This window comes from Festucalex cinctus, chromosome 11 (assembly GCF_051991245.1).
Source record: "Festucalex cinctus isolate MCC-2025b chromosome 11, RoL_Fcin_1.0, whole genome shotgun sequence".
NCBI lineage: Eukaryota > Metazoa > Chordata > Actinopteri > Syngnathiformes > Syngnathidae > Festucalex > Festucalex cinctus.
This window is the reverse complement of record NC_135421.1, coordinates 15,582,493-15,597,746: the sequence shown is the minus strand read 5'-3', so window position 1 is coordinate 15,597,746 and position 15,254 is coordinate 15,582,493. Positions and strand designations below refer to the sequence as shown.

The 15,254-nt window shown below is 38.5% G+C and overlaps 3 protein-coding genes across 15 annotated transcripts in view; 2 read left to right on the top strand and 1 right to left on the bottom strand.

The window, feature by feature from the left end:
• Positions 1 to 276: 276 nt before the first annotated feature.
• On the bottom strand, positions 277 to 4,531 carry c11h2orf69 (chromosome 11 C2orf69 homolog). 2 transcript variants are annotated; one of them, XM_077536310.1, is made up of 4 exons: positions 4,337 to 4,531; positions 3,976 to 4,212; positions 2,547 to 2,785; positions 277 to 2,432 (listed from the first exon to the last, which is right to left on the bottom strand). In XM_077536310.1, exons 2-4 carry the CDS (start codon positions 4,198 to 4,200, stop codon positions 1,952 to 1,954), a joined length of 945 nt encoding a protein of 314 aa, XP_077392436.1. In that variant the 5' UTR covers positions 4,201 to 4,212; positions 4,337 to 4,531; the 3' UTR covers positions 277 to 1,951. The 2 variants fall into 2 exon arrangements, with proteins under 2 accessions (XP_077392436.1, XP_077392435.1); XM_077536309.1 differs by having other exon boundaries at positions 3,976 to 4,529.
• On the top strand, positions 3,372 to 8,981 carry ftcdnl1 (formiminotransferase cyclodeaminase N-terminal like 1). 4 transcript variants are annotated; one of them, XM_077536307.1, is made up of 6 exons: positions 3,372 to 4,222; positions 5,732 to 5,853; positions 6,959 to 7,054; positions 7,134 to 7,289; positions 7,389 to 7,580; positions 8,516 to 8,981. In XM_077536307.1, the coding sequence occupies exons 2-6, from the start codon at positions 5,736 to 5,738 to the stop codon at positions 8,944 to 8,946; spliced, it is 993 nt and encodes a 330-aa protein (XP_077392433.1). In that variant the 5' UTR covers positions 3,372 to 4,222; positions 5,732 to 5,735; the 3' UTR covers positions 8,947 to 8,981. The 4 variants fall into 4 exon arrangements, with proteins under 4 accessions (XP_077392433.1, XP_077392431.1, XP_077392432.1 ...); XM_077536305.1 differs by having other exon boundaries at positions 3,373 to 5,024; XM_077536306.1 differs by lacking the exon at positions 3,372 to 4,222 and adding an exon at positions 5,002 to 5,150.
• Positions 8,982 to 12,269: 3,288 nt separating this feature from the next.
• LOC144030379 (uncharacterized) overlaps positions 12,270 to 15,254 on the top strand; it is a 42,821-nt gene continuing 39,836 nt past the window's right edge. For 8 of the 9 annotated variants that reach the window (XR_013287243.1, XR_013287242.1, XR_013287244.1 and 5 more), the window contains exon 1: positions 12,270 to 12,666. The gene's annotated coding sequence lies outside the window, so the exon portion shown is untranslated. The remainder of the gene's footprint in view (positions 12,667 to 15,254) is intronic. The other variant, XM_077536624.1, reaches the window with a different exon arrangement.

Genomic DNA, 15,254 nt, shown 5'->3' with positions numbered 1-15,254 from the left:
AAAAACAAACTATTTGCTTAATGAAACATTTTCCACAATTAAACAAGTGGCTTCCAATTAATATAATTTTGTCTCTTTTCATCACGTTTTATGTAAAGCACGTAGAGCTTGCTTGATGAGCTGAAATATGAATCAGCCGCGTTGAACGTGGAAAACCTCTAAAATATGCTCAGGCCCTCGAGGACCGGACCTTGACACCACTGATGTAAAAGTATAAATATGTACGTCAAAATGTATTAATTGGGGGGGGGGGGGGGATAAGGCGCAAGCCAGCAGCAGTTTTATGCACATTTTTAATTTTGTGACATTTCTCAAGCATTTTCTTTTTTTCCGCAACATACAAGAGTTTAAATGTTCACATTGCTATAAGATCTTTGGAATGGAATGGGTGGCTTTGTTACATTCATCAATAATGATCAATAGTGCATCGATACGAGGGCAGTGTGACTACTTGGAATTTCAGTGAGTCGACATTCATCGCTCCTCTTTTCCACACTGGAAAGAAAAAAGAATAAATGGGGTCATGCTTTCTGCCCATTCAGCCGACTGTTGCTCTCATAACCGGCCGTACAATCGCAACTGAAGGAATAAGACTCGAGTAACAAGGGCGGCTAGTATGCTTTCAGAGCCTGTAAACAACTCATCACGAGTGCACGTTTAAATAGACAATCACACACAGGCTATAATTTAAAAAGAACACAGGAAACGTTAGGGGGGTAAAAAAAAAAAAAAAAAAAAATGGGTCAGAATGCGTCATTGTAAGTAAGGCGCCTGGAAAAACAACTTTCCACTTTCCAACAAAACCAAAAGGAAGGCACTCGCAGCCCTTTTTCATGTCGAATCCTTGAAATAAACTAGGTGTCAAACTGGTGCCTTTTCTTTTCCAACTTTTAACATTTTGGGGACCCCCATATAAAAAAATTCCACCAGGATACACACGTTCTCAAAAATTGGCGAGTTCTGGGCATCTTGTATGCAACATAAAAACCACAGTGCAATATTTGGCTGGAAAAACAATTTCCCTAACTTTGCAGCAAGTAGCCGTACATTTCTCTTCGCCAGGATACACACAGTCGCAAAACAAAATATGGTGTGGGGAAATGTTGTCCCAAATCGGCGATTAATTCATCGGAAGAAAAATAAACAGCGAAGAGTTCAATTGTTAAGCATAACAAAGATTAGCCGTGAGGCATCTCTTGTGATTTTGTGCATTTAGGAGCAAACATCTGTCACAAGACTTTTCATGAATGAGATCCTAATGTATACCCCAAGATCCAGACATATACCAGAAGATCCAGATGTATACACTAAGATCTAGAAGTGTACACTCCAAGAACCAGGTGGATACACTAGATCTTAACGTCTACCCCAAGATCCAGACATATACCAGACGATCCAGATGGATACCCTAAGATCTAGTAGTGTACACTCCAAGAACCAGGTTGATACACGTATACCCCAAGATCCAGACATATACCAGAAGATCCAGTTGTATACCCAAAGATCGAGAAGTGTACAGTCCAAGAACCAGATGGATACACTGAGATCCAAATGTATACCCCAAGATCCAGACATATACCAAAAGATCCAGATGGATACCCTAAGATCGAGAAGCGTACTCTACAAGAACCAGGTGGATACACTAAGATCGAAACGTATACCTAAGATCCAGGCGAATACACCAAGATCCAAACATGGACTATAAGATCCAGATGCATAGCCTAAGATCTAGAAGCGACCATTCAAAGAACCAGATGCATACCCTAAGATCCAAACGTATATCCTAAAATCCAGACATAGACGACAAAATCTGGATCTAGAAGCGTACACTCCAAGAACCAGATGGGTGCACTAAGATCCAAACGCATTCCCTATGATCCATATGTTTACCCAACACTCAGACTCAGATCCAGATGTACACACGCTTAGATCCAGTTCCAGTTTTCAGGGATCAGAATTCCTGAATGACCCGAAAGTGGTTTTCGATGGACGGCGGTTCGTCCACAAAATGGAGTTTATCGTACAGGCGCGCCCCAAACTCCTCCAGGGTCTTCACGAAACACGCGTGCTCCCGGCCCACCCAGGCCCGCGTGGGGTCTCGGACCTCGTACGGCGTGACGTGGGTGTGGACCCCGATCCCGCTGGTGGCCAGCTGACCCAGCAGCTTCCTGTCCGTCACCCAGGTCTCGCTTCCCCCCGGGTGGCCGCCGTCCAGCCAGAACATGTCCGAAAGGCTTCCCGCAAAGTCCGACAGGCGCGGGTCGGCCAGGGCGCCGCCCAGCTCGTGGACCACCTGGTTGAGGACCACGCAGCCTTTACTGAAGCCCACCAGGGTCAGGGAGAACCTGGCCGTTTTGCCGGTGCAGGCGTAGGCCGGAGGCTGGATGCTGTTTGGCAGTCCGGCTCGCACCATCCCGTGGATCAGCAGAGACCTGAAACCAAAGTCGAGGTTCATGTACCCTCACTCACAACTTGCCTGGCAACACCCCACGTGACGGCCCGTCGGCCAATGAAAAGATGGAAGGAAGAAAAGGGGTTTTCCCAACCTGAGGTGGCGCAGCGCTCCGCCGTCGGGCGAATACGGGGCGTGCTGGGGGGCGCCGAACATGTTGCTCTCCACAAAGTTGCGGTAGCTGCTGAACTTGTGCAGGTACATGCGGGAGGCGCGCACCACCCACACGTGGTGCCCGGGGAAGCGGCGGGCCAGCATGACGCCCACCTGCTCCAGACTCCACGCCAGCCACTGGGCGCACTCGGGCTGCGACGACATCGCCTCCTGGAAGTTCTGCGCCAGCGCAACACAAATGACACACTTGCTGTTTCCTTATTTTGATCACGGTCAGTTACTTTTTTTTTTTTTAACGTTTCCTGTTTTTCTGATTAATTTTTCCTCTTGTTTTTCTGAATATTTTTTCCCCTGTTTTTGACAGAAAAAAAATATTCAGTAAAAAAAAACAAAAAACAGAAAATTGAAAAAAATTACTAAATATATATATATATATATATATATCCCAAAAAAAGTGTCAGAAAAAAAGATTTTTATTTTTTTTTTTATAAGTGGATGCAATACGCTTCCGTACTGTTGTGACAGTTTGCTGTTTTTCACTGCAATGACAGGCTGAACATTCTTCTTACTTCTTTTGCTCTGATCGGTACCTGTATATATGACTGGATAGCCACTCGCCCATACACCCCAGTGCAAGCTGCTCAAGTCACAGGGCGGCCAACTTGCTCCTCCCACATCGCGAGCAGACTACTGTATAAACTTTACGGTATACGTACAGATGAGACATACACAGGGTCGGGGGTTTGTGCTGAGGTGCTCACTATTTTATAAAAAAAAAAAAAAAAAGCAAAAAAATAATAATAGAAAATTGGGCTGCTTTGAAGACCATCTTTTTCTTTTATCGCTATGTTCCTTAGACCCCATTATTAGATTTGGCAGAGGCATCTTTTGTTTAATTGTTTTCATTCTTTAATTTAAAAAATAATTAAAAACAAGCTTTCTCCTGTCGTAAACATCATTCAGCATATAATTTATAAATGTATTTTAGACAAGTTGTAAAATGTCTGAAGTCCCCTTGTTTATGTTTAACAAATTTAAAACATAAATCATATTTCTACTGTCTCAAATCAAATGTTCTCCAATTTTGACCCTGTAAATGTAATAGGATCGTATGCCGAGAAACGTTTCTTGGGAGAAGCAATATGGCGGGCCTCATGTTTTAATTGCAGTTTTGGTTTTACTTTAGTTCCACTTAATTGAAACATTTTCTCGTGTTTTAATTGTGTGATAATAGACAGTTAAATTTCTCATCTTTTAGTTTTCACTTCTCATGATGGTCAATCTTTATTGGATTCGTTTCATTTACATATCAGTACACAGTTTTCTCGTTTTACTATATTCCCCCTTACCTCATACTATCCAAATGCGACTGTTCATTTTGCACGTAGTGGTAAGGTACATGTCCTCACCTGAATGTCCCCGTGGAAAAACACCACATGCTTGCTGCTGCTGTCTGCCTGTGAATCGTGTCCATCTCCAGGCCGTAGGAGGAGCAGATCGTTGAGCATGTTGGATTTGCACCCGGGCACGGCCAGCAGCTTGTGCAGCCTCTGCGCGCTCGGACCTTTGGAGAGTCCGACCAGGCGGCTGCTCGACGCCGGAGAGGAGGACGGCGCCACCGTAGTAGTCGTCATCGTCGCCTGTCACTATAATAAGGTCGATGTTCGAGTCCGGTGCAAGACACGCATTTAGCTTACGGGCCACCTCAGTGGAATTAACAGCACATTTATCTCCTAGGCGGCCTTAATGTAAGCTTCCGCGTCCTCTGACCTTGTGCGTCACGTGATGTCGCCTCTCTTGTTCGAATTATTTCAGGGAGCGTCCCAAAAAGTCACCGCTTCAACCATTCTTCTGCTTATATTTATGTGATTTGCCCACAGCGAGGCGCTGTAGTTTAAAAACACGCCACCACGGGAAACTGCGTGTGGCAGGTTTGACAACAACAACACTGAGCATGCGCACACGTTGTTGCAAATTAAGATGGTTTCACTCCCACGCGTTTACTTCCGTTTTCGCTTGAAGGCGACGGACTATGTGATCTTGATTTAATGCGTTCAAATACAGTAAATACGGAAGTACAGATCACGATACAATAAATTATATTTAAAGCACTAATGTAACGCGCTAACAAGATAAATGGCCACAGGAATGCAGACAGAGCAGGCGCTAGTGTGCACGTCAACAAGAGAAGTCACTCATGTTCACTTCCGCGTTCGACTGTGGAACGAACTGCACTAACTTCTCAAAAAAAAACATTCAAATATGCACTCCTTATGTGAAATAAGTGCTTAAATTTAATGCTCACGTATATGGTAGACAGAAATTGAGTTATTAAACATAAAGTAGTGTTTCTACAACACAAACATTTCACAGTGACAGCTTGGACTTTGCCCGACAATCTTTGCACTCTGCACTGACACCAGACGATGATAAGCAGCCAGTGATTCTCAAGCGCTCGGTGACTATAAAAATCAATATTTATTTTATTATGTTAACCTCGTTGTCACCTGTAAGGCGAATTCATTTTCGATTACTGACACATTGCGCAGACATTCGGTGCGAATTCCAACACGGAACACATTAGGTAAGGACAGGAAGTGTAACTGTCTAACGCTACGCTAGCACTGATTATCCAAAAACGACGCATAAAATATATTTAAATACGAACAATCGCCTATAAAATAGGTGGTGGTGTAAACTAAACAATCGACACTGAATGAATGCTTCGGTGATAAATTTTAGTAGCATTCTATCAGAAGAAAAGAGTAAACAACAACAACAAATCATGGACGTACGTTTAAAAAACTTATACACACTTTCTTTTTGGTGTTGCACTTTCCTAAAGAGAGGCGAAGGTGTTGATGTTGAACTTTCTAAAACATATATGTGTTTTCCAAGTACTCGGGTAGCGTTCTCCCATTAAAAAAAATAAAATAAATACAAGGTAGGTTATTAACTGAACACTGTCAACTGTCTAGATGAGAATGAAGACAACTATTGGCGTGGTCATTTAATCTCTTCTTGTTTGAAAAAGATCATTGCACTCCCCAAGTGTTATAAAAATATATACATATACACACATATATATATATATATATATATGTATATATATATATATATATATATATATATATATATATATATATATCTCAATTCTTATTACAGAAACATGACGGCCACCACTTCATTGGGAAGACGCCTGGTGGCGTGTCTGCTCAACGTGTCGGAGGCTCGCAATGCGGACTTGGTGGAAAGTGTGGCAAAGGCGTCCTTATACGACTCTCAAGGCGAGCCTGGAGATCAGACTACTAACATTTTTTTTTTCCAAGACAACTGGAGATGATTCTATTATGACAACACCCCCCAAAAAGTGTCAGGGACCCATGATCAGAAAGACGGCCATTTTGGTTTGAAGCAGCCATTTTAAGGGTGAATTGAAGGGCTTGTATTTTGTTACAATGTTTTGGGGGAAAATAATCAGCCCCAGACAGCAGTTTTACTTATTAAACCAAAATTAGGTGGGCTGGACATGTCTTCAGTACAGGATGCAAAAAAAACATAAATCAACCATTTTAGTTTAAAGGCCCTGTCTGCCGGTTTCACTCAGGAAAATGCACTTTTTAAATAAAGGATTTAAACAAACTACTTCTCAATTTACAGATCTGGGCTTTTCTTAACGTGTGGGGGTGATTTTGTCCTCAACCCCCACACCCCCAGCCTGTATTTTGCCACTTTGTGTTTGTTTTGTAAACAGTGAGACGTTTCTGTGGAAAGACAGTGTTTACACCCCTCCAGCCAATTGCGAACGTGTCGGCTGCGTGACGTCACTCCCGCGGCAATTTGAAAGCATGCACGGATTGTTTGTTTTTTTTCCCACTCATTCACACATGTAAGCTTCTGTGAGTGAGTGGGAAAAAATAATCCGTGCGTGCTTTCAAATTGCTGCGGGAGTGACGTCACGCAACCGACAAATTCGCCCGGCCCCGTTTGCGACACGCCACCCTGCGATTGGCTGGAGCGGTGTCTTTCCACAGAAACGTCCCGCTGTTAACAAAACAAACATAAAATGGCAAAATACAGGCTGGAGGGGTGGGGATTTAGGACAAAACCACCACCAGAAATGAAGACAAGCCCTTATCTGTAAAGTAAGAAGTAGTTTGTTTGTTTAAATCCTATATTTAAAAAGTGCCTTCTCCAGAGTCAAACCGGCAGACAGGCCCTTAAGGCATTCACTGCCATTGACGGTTATAGACGTCAAAGTTCCATTTTAACTGGACTGGAAGTGAATGAGTTCAAAATATCGATTTTGAATCGTACTAATTGAGAATGGCAATTGTTATGAGAATTGATTTTTATTTGTATTTTTTTTTTGGCCATACCCCTTTTCCGCAGGCGTTCGAAGAGATGGGACCACGGTGCTGAACATCTTCAATGACGGCGACTACAACCGCTCCGTCATCACAATTGTGGCCAGTATTGAGTCCATCCGTGAGTGCGGATTGATTTTCGTGCAACGGTATTGAAAGAAGGAAAAACAATAGTCACATATTTTTTGTGTGTATTTCAGGGGAGGCCGTCTTGTCCGCCTGCGAGAAAGCCTGTGAGCTGATTGACATGCGCGCCCACTTGGGGGTCCACCCGTGTTTGGGCGCCGTGGACCTCATCCCCATTTACCCCTTGGGGGAGGACGTGGGAACCGAGGACTGCGCTCGAGAGTCTCGCGGTTGGCATCCCCGTTTGCGCATACGTCCCTTTTTTTTTTTTTTTTTTTTTTTCACTCCAATTTCCTGACTTTTTGTCCCGTACCCCGGTTTTTCCTCAGCCGTGGCTGCGGGTCTCACCCGGCGAGTCCCGGGCACCAGCGTCTTCCTGTTTGGCTGGGCCGACGTCCCGCTTCAGCGGGGGCTGGCGCAGAGGAGGAAGGAGATGGGCTGGTTCAAGAAGAAGACGCCGGCGGACTTGGACGGCGTCTCGGCCTGCGGCGGACCCGGGCACAAACGCTTTGGACTCACCGGTGAGTACAAATACTGCTTCTTAGTACGACATGTTTGCCTGACAGAAACTTTCCTTAATATGCCTTAGTCAGAAGAAACATTTTAGGCTGAAACACATTCTATTTTAAATATTGCCATGGTCCCAAAAACGTTTTTATGGTTTTTTTTTTATGCTCTAGAGCATAAGCATAAATAAATGAATAAAAGTGAAAATAAAAATGGATAAATAAAAAAAAATAATACATATATATATATATATATATATATATATATATATATATATATATGTATGTACACATCCATAATTAAATAAAAAAAAGTGTGATTCAAAATTTAAAATAAATTTGGAAATAAATTTGGAAATAAATATAAAAATAAATATATAAATAGAATTAAATATCAATCAATAAATAAAAACGCTCTAACCTAAATTTGATATATACAGGAACGGTTCCAATTACACCATGTTTATTATTATTATATTTAAATGAATAATTAATAATAATAATATACATTATATTTATTTATTATTTATCATTATATATTATTAAGTATATTATTCTTATTATTTATTGTTTAATTAATTAATTAATTAATTAATAACATAATAAACAATAATTTATTATTATTGTTTATTTATTATTCATTATTTATTGAAGTCTAATAATTATTATTAATAAATAAATAATCGTATTATATATAGTAAGAATTATTATATTATAGTTATATAATTATTATACATAGTATTATTTATGCATTAATAATAATAATTATTATTACATTTAAATAAATAAATAATGATAATAATAATCATAATAAGCATAATAATAATAATAATAATAATAATATATTAATATATTATTTATTAATTATAATTATTATTATTATATTTAAATAAATAATGATTAATAAACAATAAATAATTGTATGTATTATTTATTGTTTATTATGGCAGGCGTCGGGGCCAGTCCTTACGTGATGAACTGCAACGTGACTATCGACACCCGAGACATCAGCATCGGACGGCGCATCGCCGCTGCCATCAGGGAGTCAACACCGGGGGGTCTCCCGGGGGTCCAGGTCCTCGCTTTGCCACACGAGGGCGCCGTGGAGATCGCTTGCAACGTGGAGAGCGTGCCGGGGGTTCCGCCGAGCGTGACGACGGAACCCTGGCCGTCCTTCCGCATCGGCGCTCAGCTGTACTCTCACGTTCCGGCTTCTCTCATCGGCGCCAGGGTTGCCGAGCTGGCGCACAGGGACGGGGTCGGCACCAAGGGCGCCGCCTTGGTGGGATTCACCCCCAACGAGTGTCGGGGCTTGGCCGAGGTGGCGCTGTCTCGAGGGATTGGCCAATTTTGGAAAGAGCAGCAAAAGTTGCGCATGTGAAAATAAATTCAGCTTCAAAGCCAACTGACGACAAACGTACTTTTGCTTTGAAATGATTCGCACCATTGTCACATTTTGAGTTCAAAGCAGAAATTCACAATGATTTACTGCATGCATCAATAAGCAGGGTGCATTCGTGACTAGTCGCCAGTATTGACAAAAGGACATTTTCCAGGTTTCCTACAAATCATGTTTGTGTACAATACCGGCTTCCGATTCCTTATTATTTTCTTTTTTGTAATTATTTTCTTTTTTTTTGTATTTTTTGGTATTTTTTCAAGATTTAAAAGAAATCTATATTATTTTTTATATTTTTTTTATTTAAATATTTTTTTATATTTATTTATTTTTTCTTTTTTGTATTTTATTTTTTTTAATTATTATTTTTAATTTTTTAATCTTATTTTTTAGTATTATTTATTTATTGTAATTTGTTTATTTTTATTAGTCAGTTCCTCGCCAAGTTGCTCTTGGTTGAACAACTGTGACGTCATTTTCACTCGACAGCAAGTGGCAAAATGGCCGCCTTCTGATAAATGATTTAAAAAAATTAAAAAAAAGTGCTGCATTTTGCTGCTGAACTCATGTTCCACTAACTTAACGCAATATTAATTAACCAGAATAGCGTATTTAAGTTCCTCAATAAGGTTTTGCTCACGAGTCAATTTGGTTGACTTCACTGTTAACGAATCGTTTCATCCCCTCGTAAGCTTTTCAAGTTAGATAAAATGGCCCCCGCCCGCCTCCCTCGGTTAAGTCTTTGTACGCCATCCAGCTGAAGCTTGAAACAAGTCGCACAAGCGTCTCATTTCTTTTCGTGTTTTGGCACCGGCACCCAAACGGCATTTGGTGCGCATGCGCGTGCGCGTTCAGTCGTGCGTGCCTGTCAGGCTGCCGAGCATCACGACGACTTAATCTAGGTCAAAAGCAAGAAGCCCAGAGGTATTCTCCCTTGCAGCACGCACGCACGCACGCACGCACATTCATATTTCTATATCAACGCATCTCTCAAGTCTTCATGTTCGGCAGCAATCCCGCAACAATATTCATTTAGGCCACTTGTGATTTGGCTGCACGAGCACCGTGACTAAGCGCACTCGCGAAAAGAGACACTTAAGTGCGGTTTTTTTTTTGTTGCTGTGTGCTCGCTTTTGATCTAATTTGGCCCGGCGGCGTATCATCCGAGATGCGAGCACATGCATGTGTGACGGCGGAGAGGAAATAAAGGAGCTTATTTCCTCACGTCGTCCTCCGCCAACACTTCTATAAATAAATACAGGCAGCGCTCGCTCTCTTGTAGCGCTGTAAAGACAGACCCCCCACCCCCCTCCATGTTTGTCCAATTTTTCCTCCTAATTGCTCCCTTCCACTTCATCTTCGCTTCTCTTTCTGCTCCTGTCATCCAATGTGGAGCAATGTGTGCCATGGACGTCTAGACTCAAGGAAACGTTGGCTTAGGAAAAAGGACAAAAAAATAATAGATATATATAGTTTTTTTTTTACCACTCTGCTTGAAACATAATTAGCATTTTTCTTGAACCCTCCTGTTTTCGAAGAAATAATGACAATAGCAAATTGGAAAAAATACAAACTAAAAAGTATACGAACATAAAGCCTATTAAATAAAAATGTATTTCTTAAACAATATTATTTTTAAATAATAATATTATAATATATATAATTATTATTTTTAAATAATAACAAGAGGAAATGGGGAAAAATACAAACTAAAAAGAATATGAACAAAAACCATATCAAAAATGTATTTATTAATAAAATATTTTTAAATAATAATAGTATAATTATTTTTTTAGATAATGACAATAGCAAATGGAAAAAATACAAACTAAACAATATGAACAAAAAGCATATTAAATAAAAAATTATTTATTAAAAAACTTTTTTTTAATCACCATCATTATTATTGTAACCCTTCTGTTTGTTTGTCTGTTTTTTTTTTTTTGGGGGGGGGGGGGGGGGGGGGTTAGCAATAAATAATACTTTATTGGTCAATATGTTTAGTCACGTGTAGTCAATAAAATAAATCTTTTTTTTTGTACATATACAATTAAAAGAACAAAAATTGTAGACTTAAAAGTATTTTCTTTGACATTTTTTTAAATATTTTAATTGAAATAATATTAAATGAATTTGTCCATGCGTCCCACTGTATGTTTGTTCATGAAAATTGAAAAATGAACAAAAGTTGATTTTTGAATTAAGAACTAAACCAAGACAAAGAAAGAAACATAACAGGAGTGTTAAATTAATAACCGCAGATGCTTCAACTTATCTATGAGTGTAAATGAGTACAAAAATGGGGGGGTTATAAACGTTTTCTTTCGACTTTATTTCATTTCAGTGATATGACATAGAATCATCTCATCATGACAGGAGTGTTAATATCTCAAATGTAGGACGGGTGTTAATTTATAATTCAGAATAAATTTTAAATGTAAAATCGATGTTATTTCAATGATTTGATACTGTCTTGCCTTTGTGTACTGGGAACGCTGTTCGTGTTGTACCCAATCTGGCCACTTGGGGGCAGTGTGGTTCCGCGCGTTCTGATACACAGCAAAGTTGTAGCCACATTAGAGAGTAAGAAGGAAAAAGTCACGATCAAGTTATGCCACTAAAAGTTGATTATTTTTACAGTGTAGGAAGAGCATATGCTGGTGAGTAATGTTAAATGTTTCTCTGTGTACATTACTGAAGCGTTTTTGTCGGAATATCTGTTCTTTTGATGGATAAAAGTGCCGTGAGTAACGCGCTAATTAGCATTAGCGAGTAAAACTAGATCATCATGACGGAATCAAATGGAATCGTGAGACAGTCAAATAATTGCGGAATAATTAAGGAAGACAATATTTGCTCAAAATGGCGGCTTTTTCCTTAACTTTACATTAATTCCACAAAGCTTGGCATTTGGGAGGGGAAAAAAAGTGCCGCGAGTAGCGTGCTAATTAGCATTAGCGACTTACACTGGAGTCGATCATGACAATTATATATTTATTTTTAAAATGAAGCACAAATCATTGATAATCAAATCATTTTTTAATCCCAAATCGATTCTGAATTGAATCGTGAGACAGTCAAAGATTTTCTTTCACATCCACAATATGTTTTTGTCTTCTAGTACTGCAAAAAAAAAGGCAAAATTGGGTTAGGAATGGGGAGGGGGAAGTGGGTACATGCAACAAACACACCAAATCTATTTGGATGCCAAAAGTGGTCCACACACATTGACACCTATGAAGTGTGCATCCCTCCCTCCCCCCACCCCCCGACACATGTTCAGCATCCTCTCGGCAGCTGAGAAACCGAAAGAGAGAGAGCGAGCAGTGAGGTGGAAACGAGGCTGAGCATCGCAGGAGGAAGACACAAATAGAGCCGTAAAGCGGCGAATTAGGCAAGCCAGGCGACCACGAGGGGAGGAGGGGAGGAGGAGGAAAACTGCCGACTACGTGCTTGATTCAACATCCTCGCATTCCTTCCTTCCTTCCTCCATTTTTTTTGTTGTGTTTTTCTTTCCTTGTGTGAGGATGCGAGAAGCCGGCGGCGGATATTCCTGAGGCTGGATTGCCGGCGGGATCGGCACGCAGGCGGGCAGGCCGGGATGGATGGGACGATGCCGCCGTCGGTGCTGGCGCTGACCCACATTCACGAGTACGGACCGCTCGTCGGGGATCCGGCCATGTGACGCTTATCGCCGGCAAGGTAAGGATCTTCGCCGGCGGTTGTGGTGCAATCTTTTTTGCAGGCAACAAAATACAATCGACCAAATTGACCAAATTGGGATTAGCTTTGCTTTGGGCCAATTAAGCAGATCTGATATAAACACATCTCATAATTTGGACGTCCTTTCATGATACAACCCTTTCTATTAAAAAAAAACAAAACAAAACAAAAAACCATAATAATAGGAATGAAGTTCTGTGACGTCACATGCACTTCCGGGTGGCAAAAGTGTTCAACATTCTTAAAACATAACAACTACGTCTAAATGTCACAGCAATCAAAAAAATTAATATATATATATATATATATATATATATATATATATTTTATTCAGATGAAAAGTCCTAATCTTAGAAGAACATCATACATTTTTCCCCAATGAAAAAAAAATCATCATTAAAAAAAATGTTTTTTTTGTTCAGATGAAATTTCATAATCTTACAAAAACATCGTATTTTTCCCCCAAGAAAACAAAAGCCATCATCGTTAAAAAAAAAAGTATTTATTTTTTGTTCAAGATGAAAAGTCAATCTTACAAGAACATCCTATTTTTTTTTCCCAAGGAAAAAAAAACATTGTTTAAAAAAAAAAAAAGATTTTTTTTTTGTTCAGATGAAACGTCATAATCTTACAAGAACATCATATTTTTTCCCCAATAAAAAATGCCACCATCGTTAAAAAAATGTTTTTGTTCATAATCTTACAAGAACATCGGATTTTTTTCCCCAAGAAAAAAAAGAACCACCATCTTTTTTTTTTTTAAATTAATTTATGTATTTTTGTTGAAATGAAAAGTCATAATCTTACAAGAACATTGTATTTTTTCCAAGAAAAAAAGTCGTAAAAGAGGACAAGCAAAAAGTCGTAACGTTACGATACAAATTGGTATTTTTTCAATTTGGCATGTTACAAGTTGTAGTTTGCAGTTTTTTTTCAAGAAATATTTGTAATCGTTACATGAACAAAGATGTTTTTCGTTGTGATTAAAAACTGTACTCTTACTAAGAAAAGTGGTAGTAATTCCAAAAACGGCCAGCAGCTGGCAGCAGAGTATAAGAGATCAACCAGGCCTATGTTAAAACAAGCTTGATTTCCCCAAAGTACTAAACAGATTTGTGAATAATGAAATATTTTCACATATTTTCATTACTTGACTACATTGTGGGTTTTTGTTTTCGATTCGGTTCAAGCGTGCTTTTGCAGACTGTCGGCATGTATAATGCACGAATTGGGAGACGTGTCACGCACGTACTTCTTCCTCCTTCTTCCCCTAACGTAGCCGAGAAATTGGGCTAAGCTAAGACCCGCATCAATAATTGAGTCACTCCGGGAGGCTCCAGGGGAGGATTTGGCTTGAAACAATCGTGTTGCAACTTGCAAGTCCAGCGACGCAGACAAATAAGTCGCATCTATATTACTTCTCTAAGATACATAAATAGCTGTTGGATGTAACATAGGTAACATAAATCAAATGTTTGAGGCCTTGTATATGAATAAGTCAATCTCAGAAAACATGTACAAATTAACTTTAAAGCGAATCAATTTGCCTTTGCTGCATTTTCCTATGAAACTTTTATTTGGAGTGTAATTGGACATTTTTTGTCTTTTTTTTCTCTCTCTCTCTTTTTTTTGTTCCATTACATATTTTTAAAGTTATTTTTTGTTGTAACTTGATCAATATTTTTTTCTTTTTGTTTTTGTTTTTTGTTTTTGTCTTTCTTTTTTTTTGTTCCATTACACATTTTTAAAGTTATTTTTTGTTGTAAGTTGATCAATATTTCTTTCTTTTTTTGTCTCTTTTTTTTGTTCCATGATATATTTTTTAAAGTTATTTTTGTTGTAAATTGATCAATATTTCTTTCTTTTTTTGTTTTTTGTTTTTGTCTTTTGTCTTTTTTTGTTCCATTACATATAAGTTATTTTTTTGTTGCAAGTTGATTAATATTTCTTTCTTTTTTGTCTTTCTTTTTTTTGTTCCATTTTGTTGTAAGTTGATCAATATTTTTATTTTTTATTTTTATTTTATTTTTTTTGTTCCATTACATATTTTTAGTTATTGTAAGTTGATCAATATTTCTGTTTTTTGTTTTTCTTTTTTGTTGTTGTCTTTCTTTTTTCTTTTTCCTTTACATATTTTTAAAGTTATTCTTTGTTTTAAGTTGATCAATATTTCTTTTTTTCTTTCTTTTTTCTTGTTCCTTTACATGTTTTTAGTTATTCTTTGTTTTAAGGTGATCAATATTCCTGTCTTTTTTTGTTTTTCTTTTTGTTTTTTTGTCTATTTTTTTTCATGACATATTTTTAAAGTCCTATCAAAGTTGTATCAATTTGATACAACATTATGACTTTTTTTTTCTCTTTTCTGACTTTTTCTTGGAAAAATGTGATCAATATTTCTTTCCTTCATTTTTTGTTTCTTTAACGTTAATATTTTTTTCAATTTCTTTTCAATTCAAATTTGATTTCACACTTTAAAATAAAAGAAATGAAAGGGGATGGACAGAAAGAGGTCAAAACTTTTGTCTGCCCGATCAACACAGAAAAAAAATAATCTACACCAAATGAAT

Excerpts from the sequence above, each read along its gene's own strand:
- c11h2orf69 (XM_077536310.1), bottom strand. The coding sequence starts at position 4,200 with ATGACGACTACTACGGTGGCGCCGTCCTCCTCTCCGGCGTCGAGCAGC. Across the intron at positions 2,786-3,975 it reads TTTTCCACGGGGACATTCAG|AACTTCCAGGAGGCGATGTC; the intron begins GTGAGGACATGT and ends GCGCTGGCGCAG. Across the intron at positions 2,433-2,546 it reads GGAGCGCTGCGCCACCTCAG|GTCTCTGCTGATCCACGGGA; the intron begins GTTGGGAAAACC and ends CTTTGGTTTCAG.
- ftcdnl1 (XM_077536307.1), top strand. The coding sequence starts at position 5,736 with ATGACGGCCACCACTTCATTGGGAAGACGCCTGGTGGCGTGTCTGCTC. Across the intron at positions 5,854-6,958 it reads GTCCTTATACGACTCTCAAG|GCGTTCGAAGAGATGGGACC; the intron begins GCGAGCCTGGAG and ends CCTTTTCCGCAG. Across the intron at positions 7,290-7,388 it reads CTGCGCTCGAGAGTCTCGCG|CCGTGGCTGCGGGTCTCACC; the intron begins GTTGGCATCCCC and ends GTTTTTCCTCAG.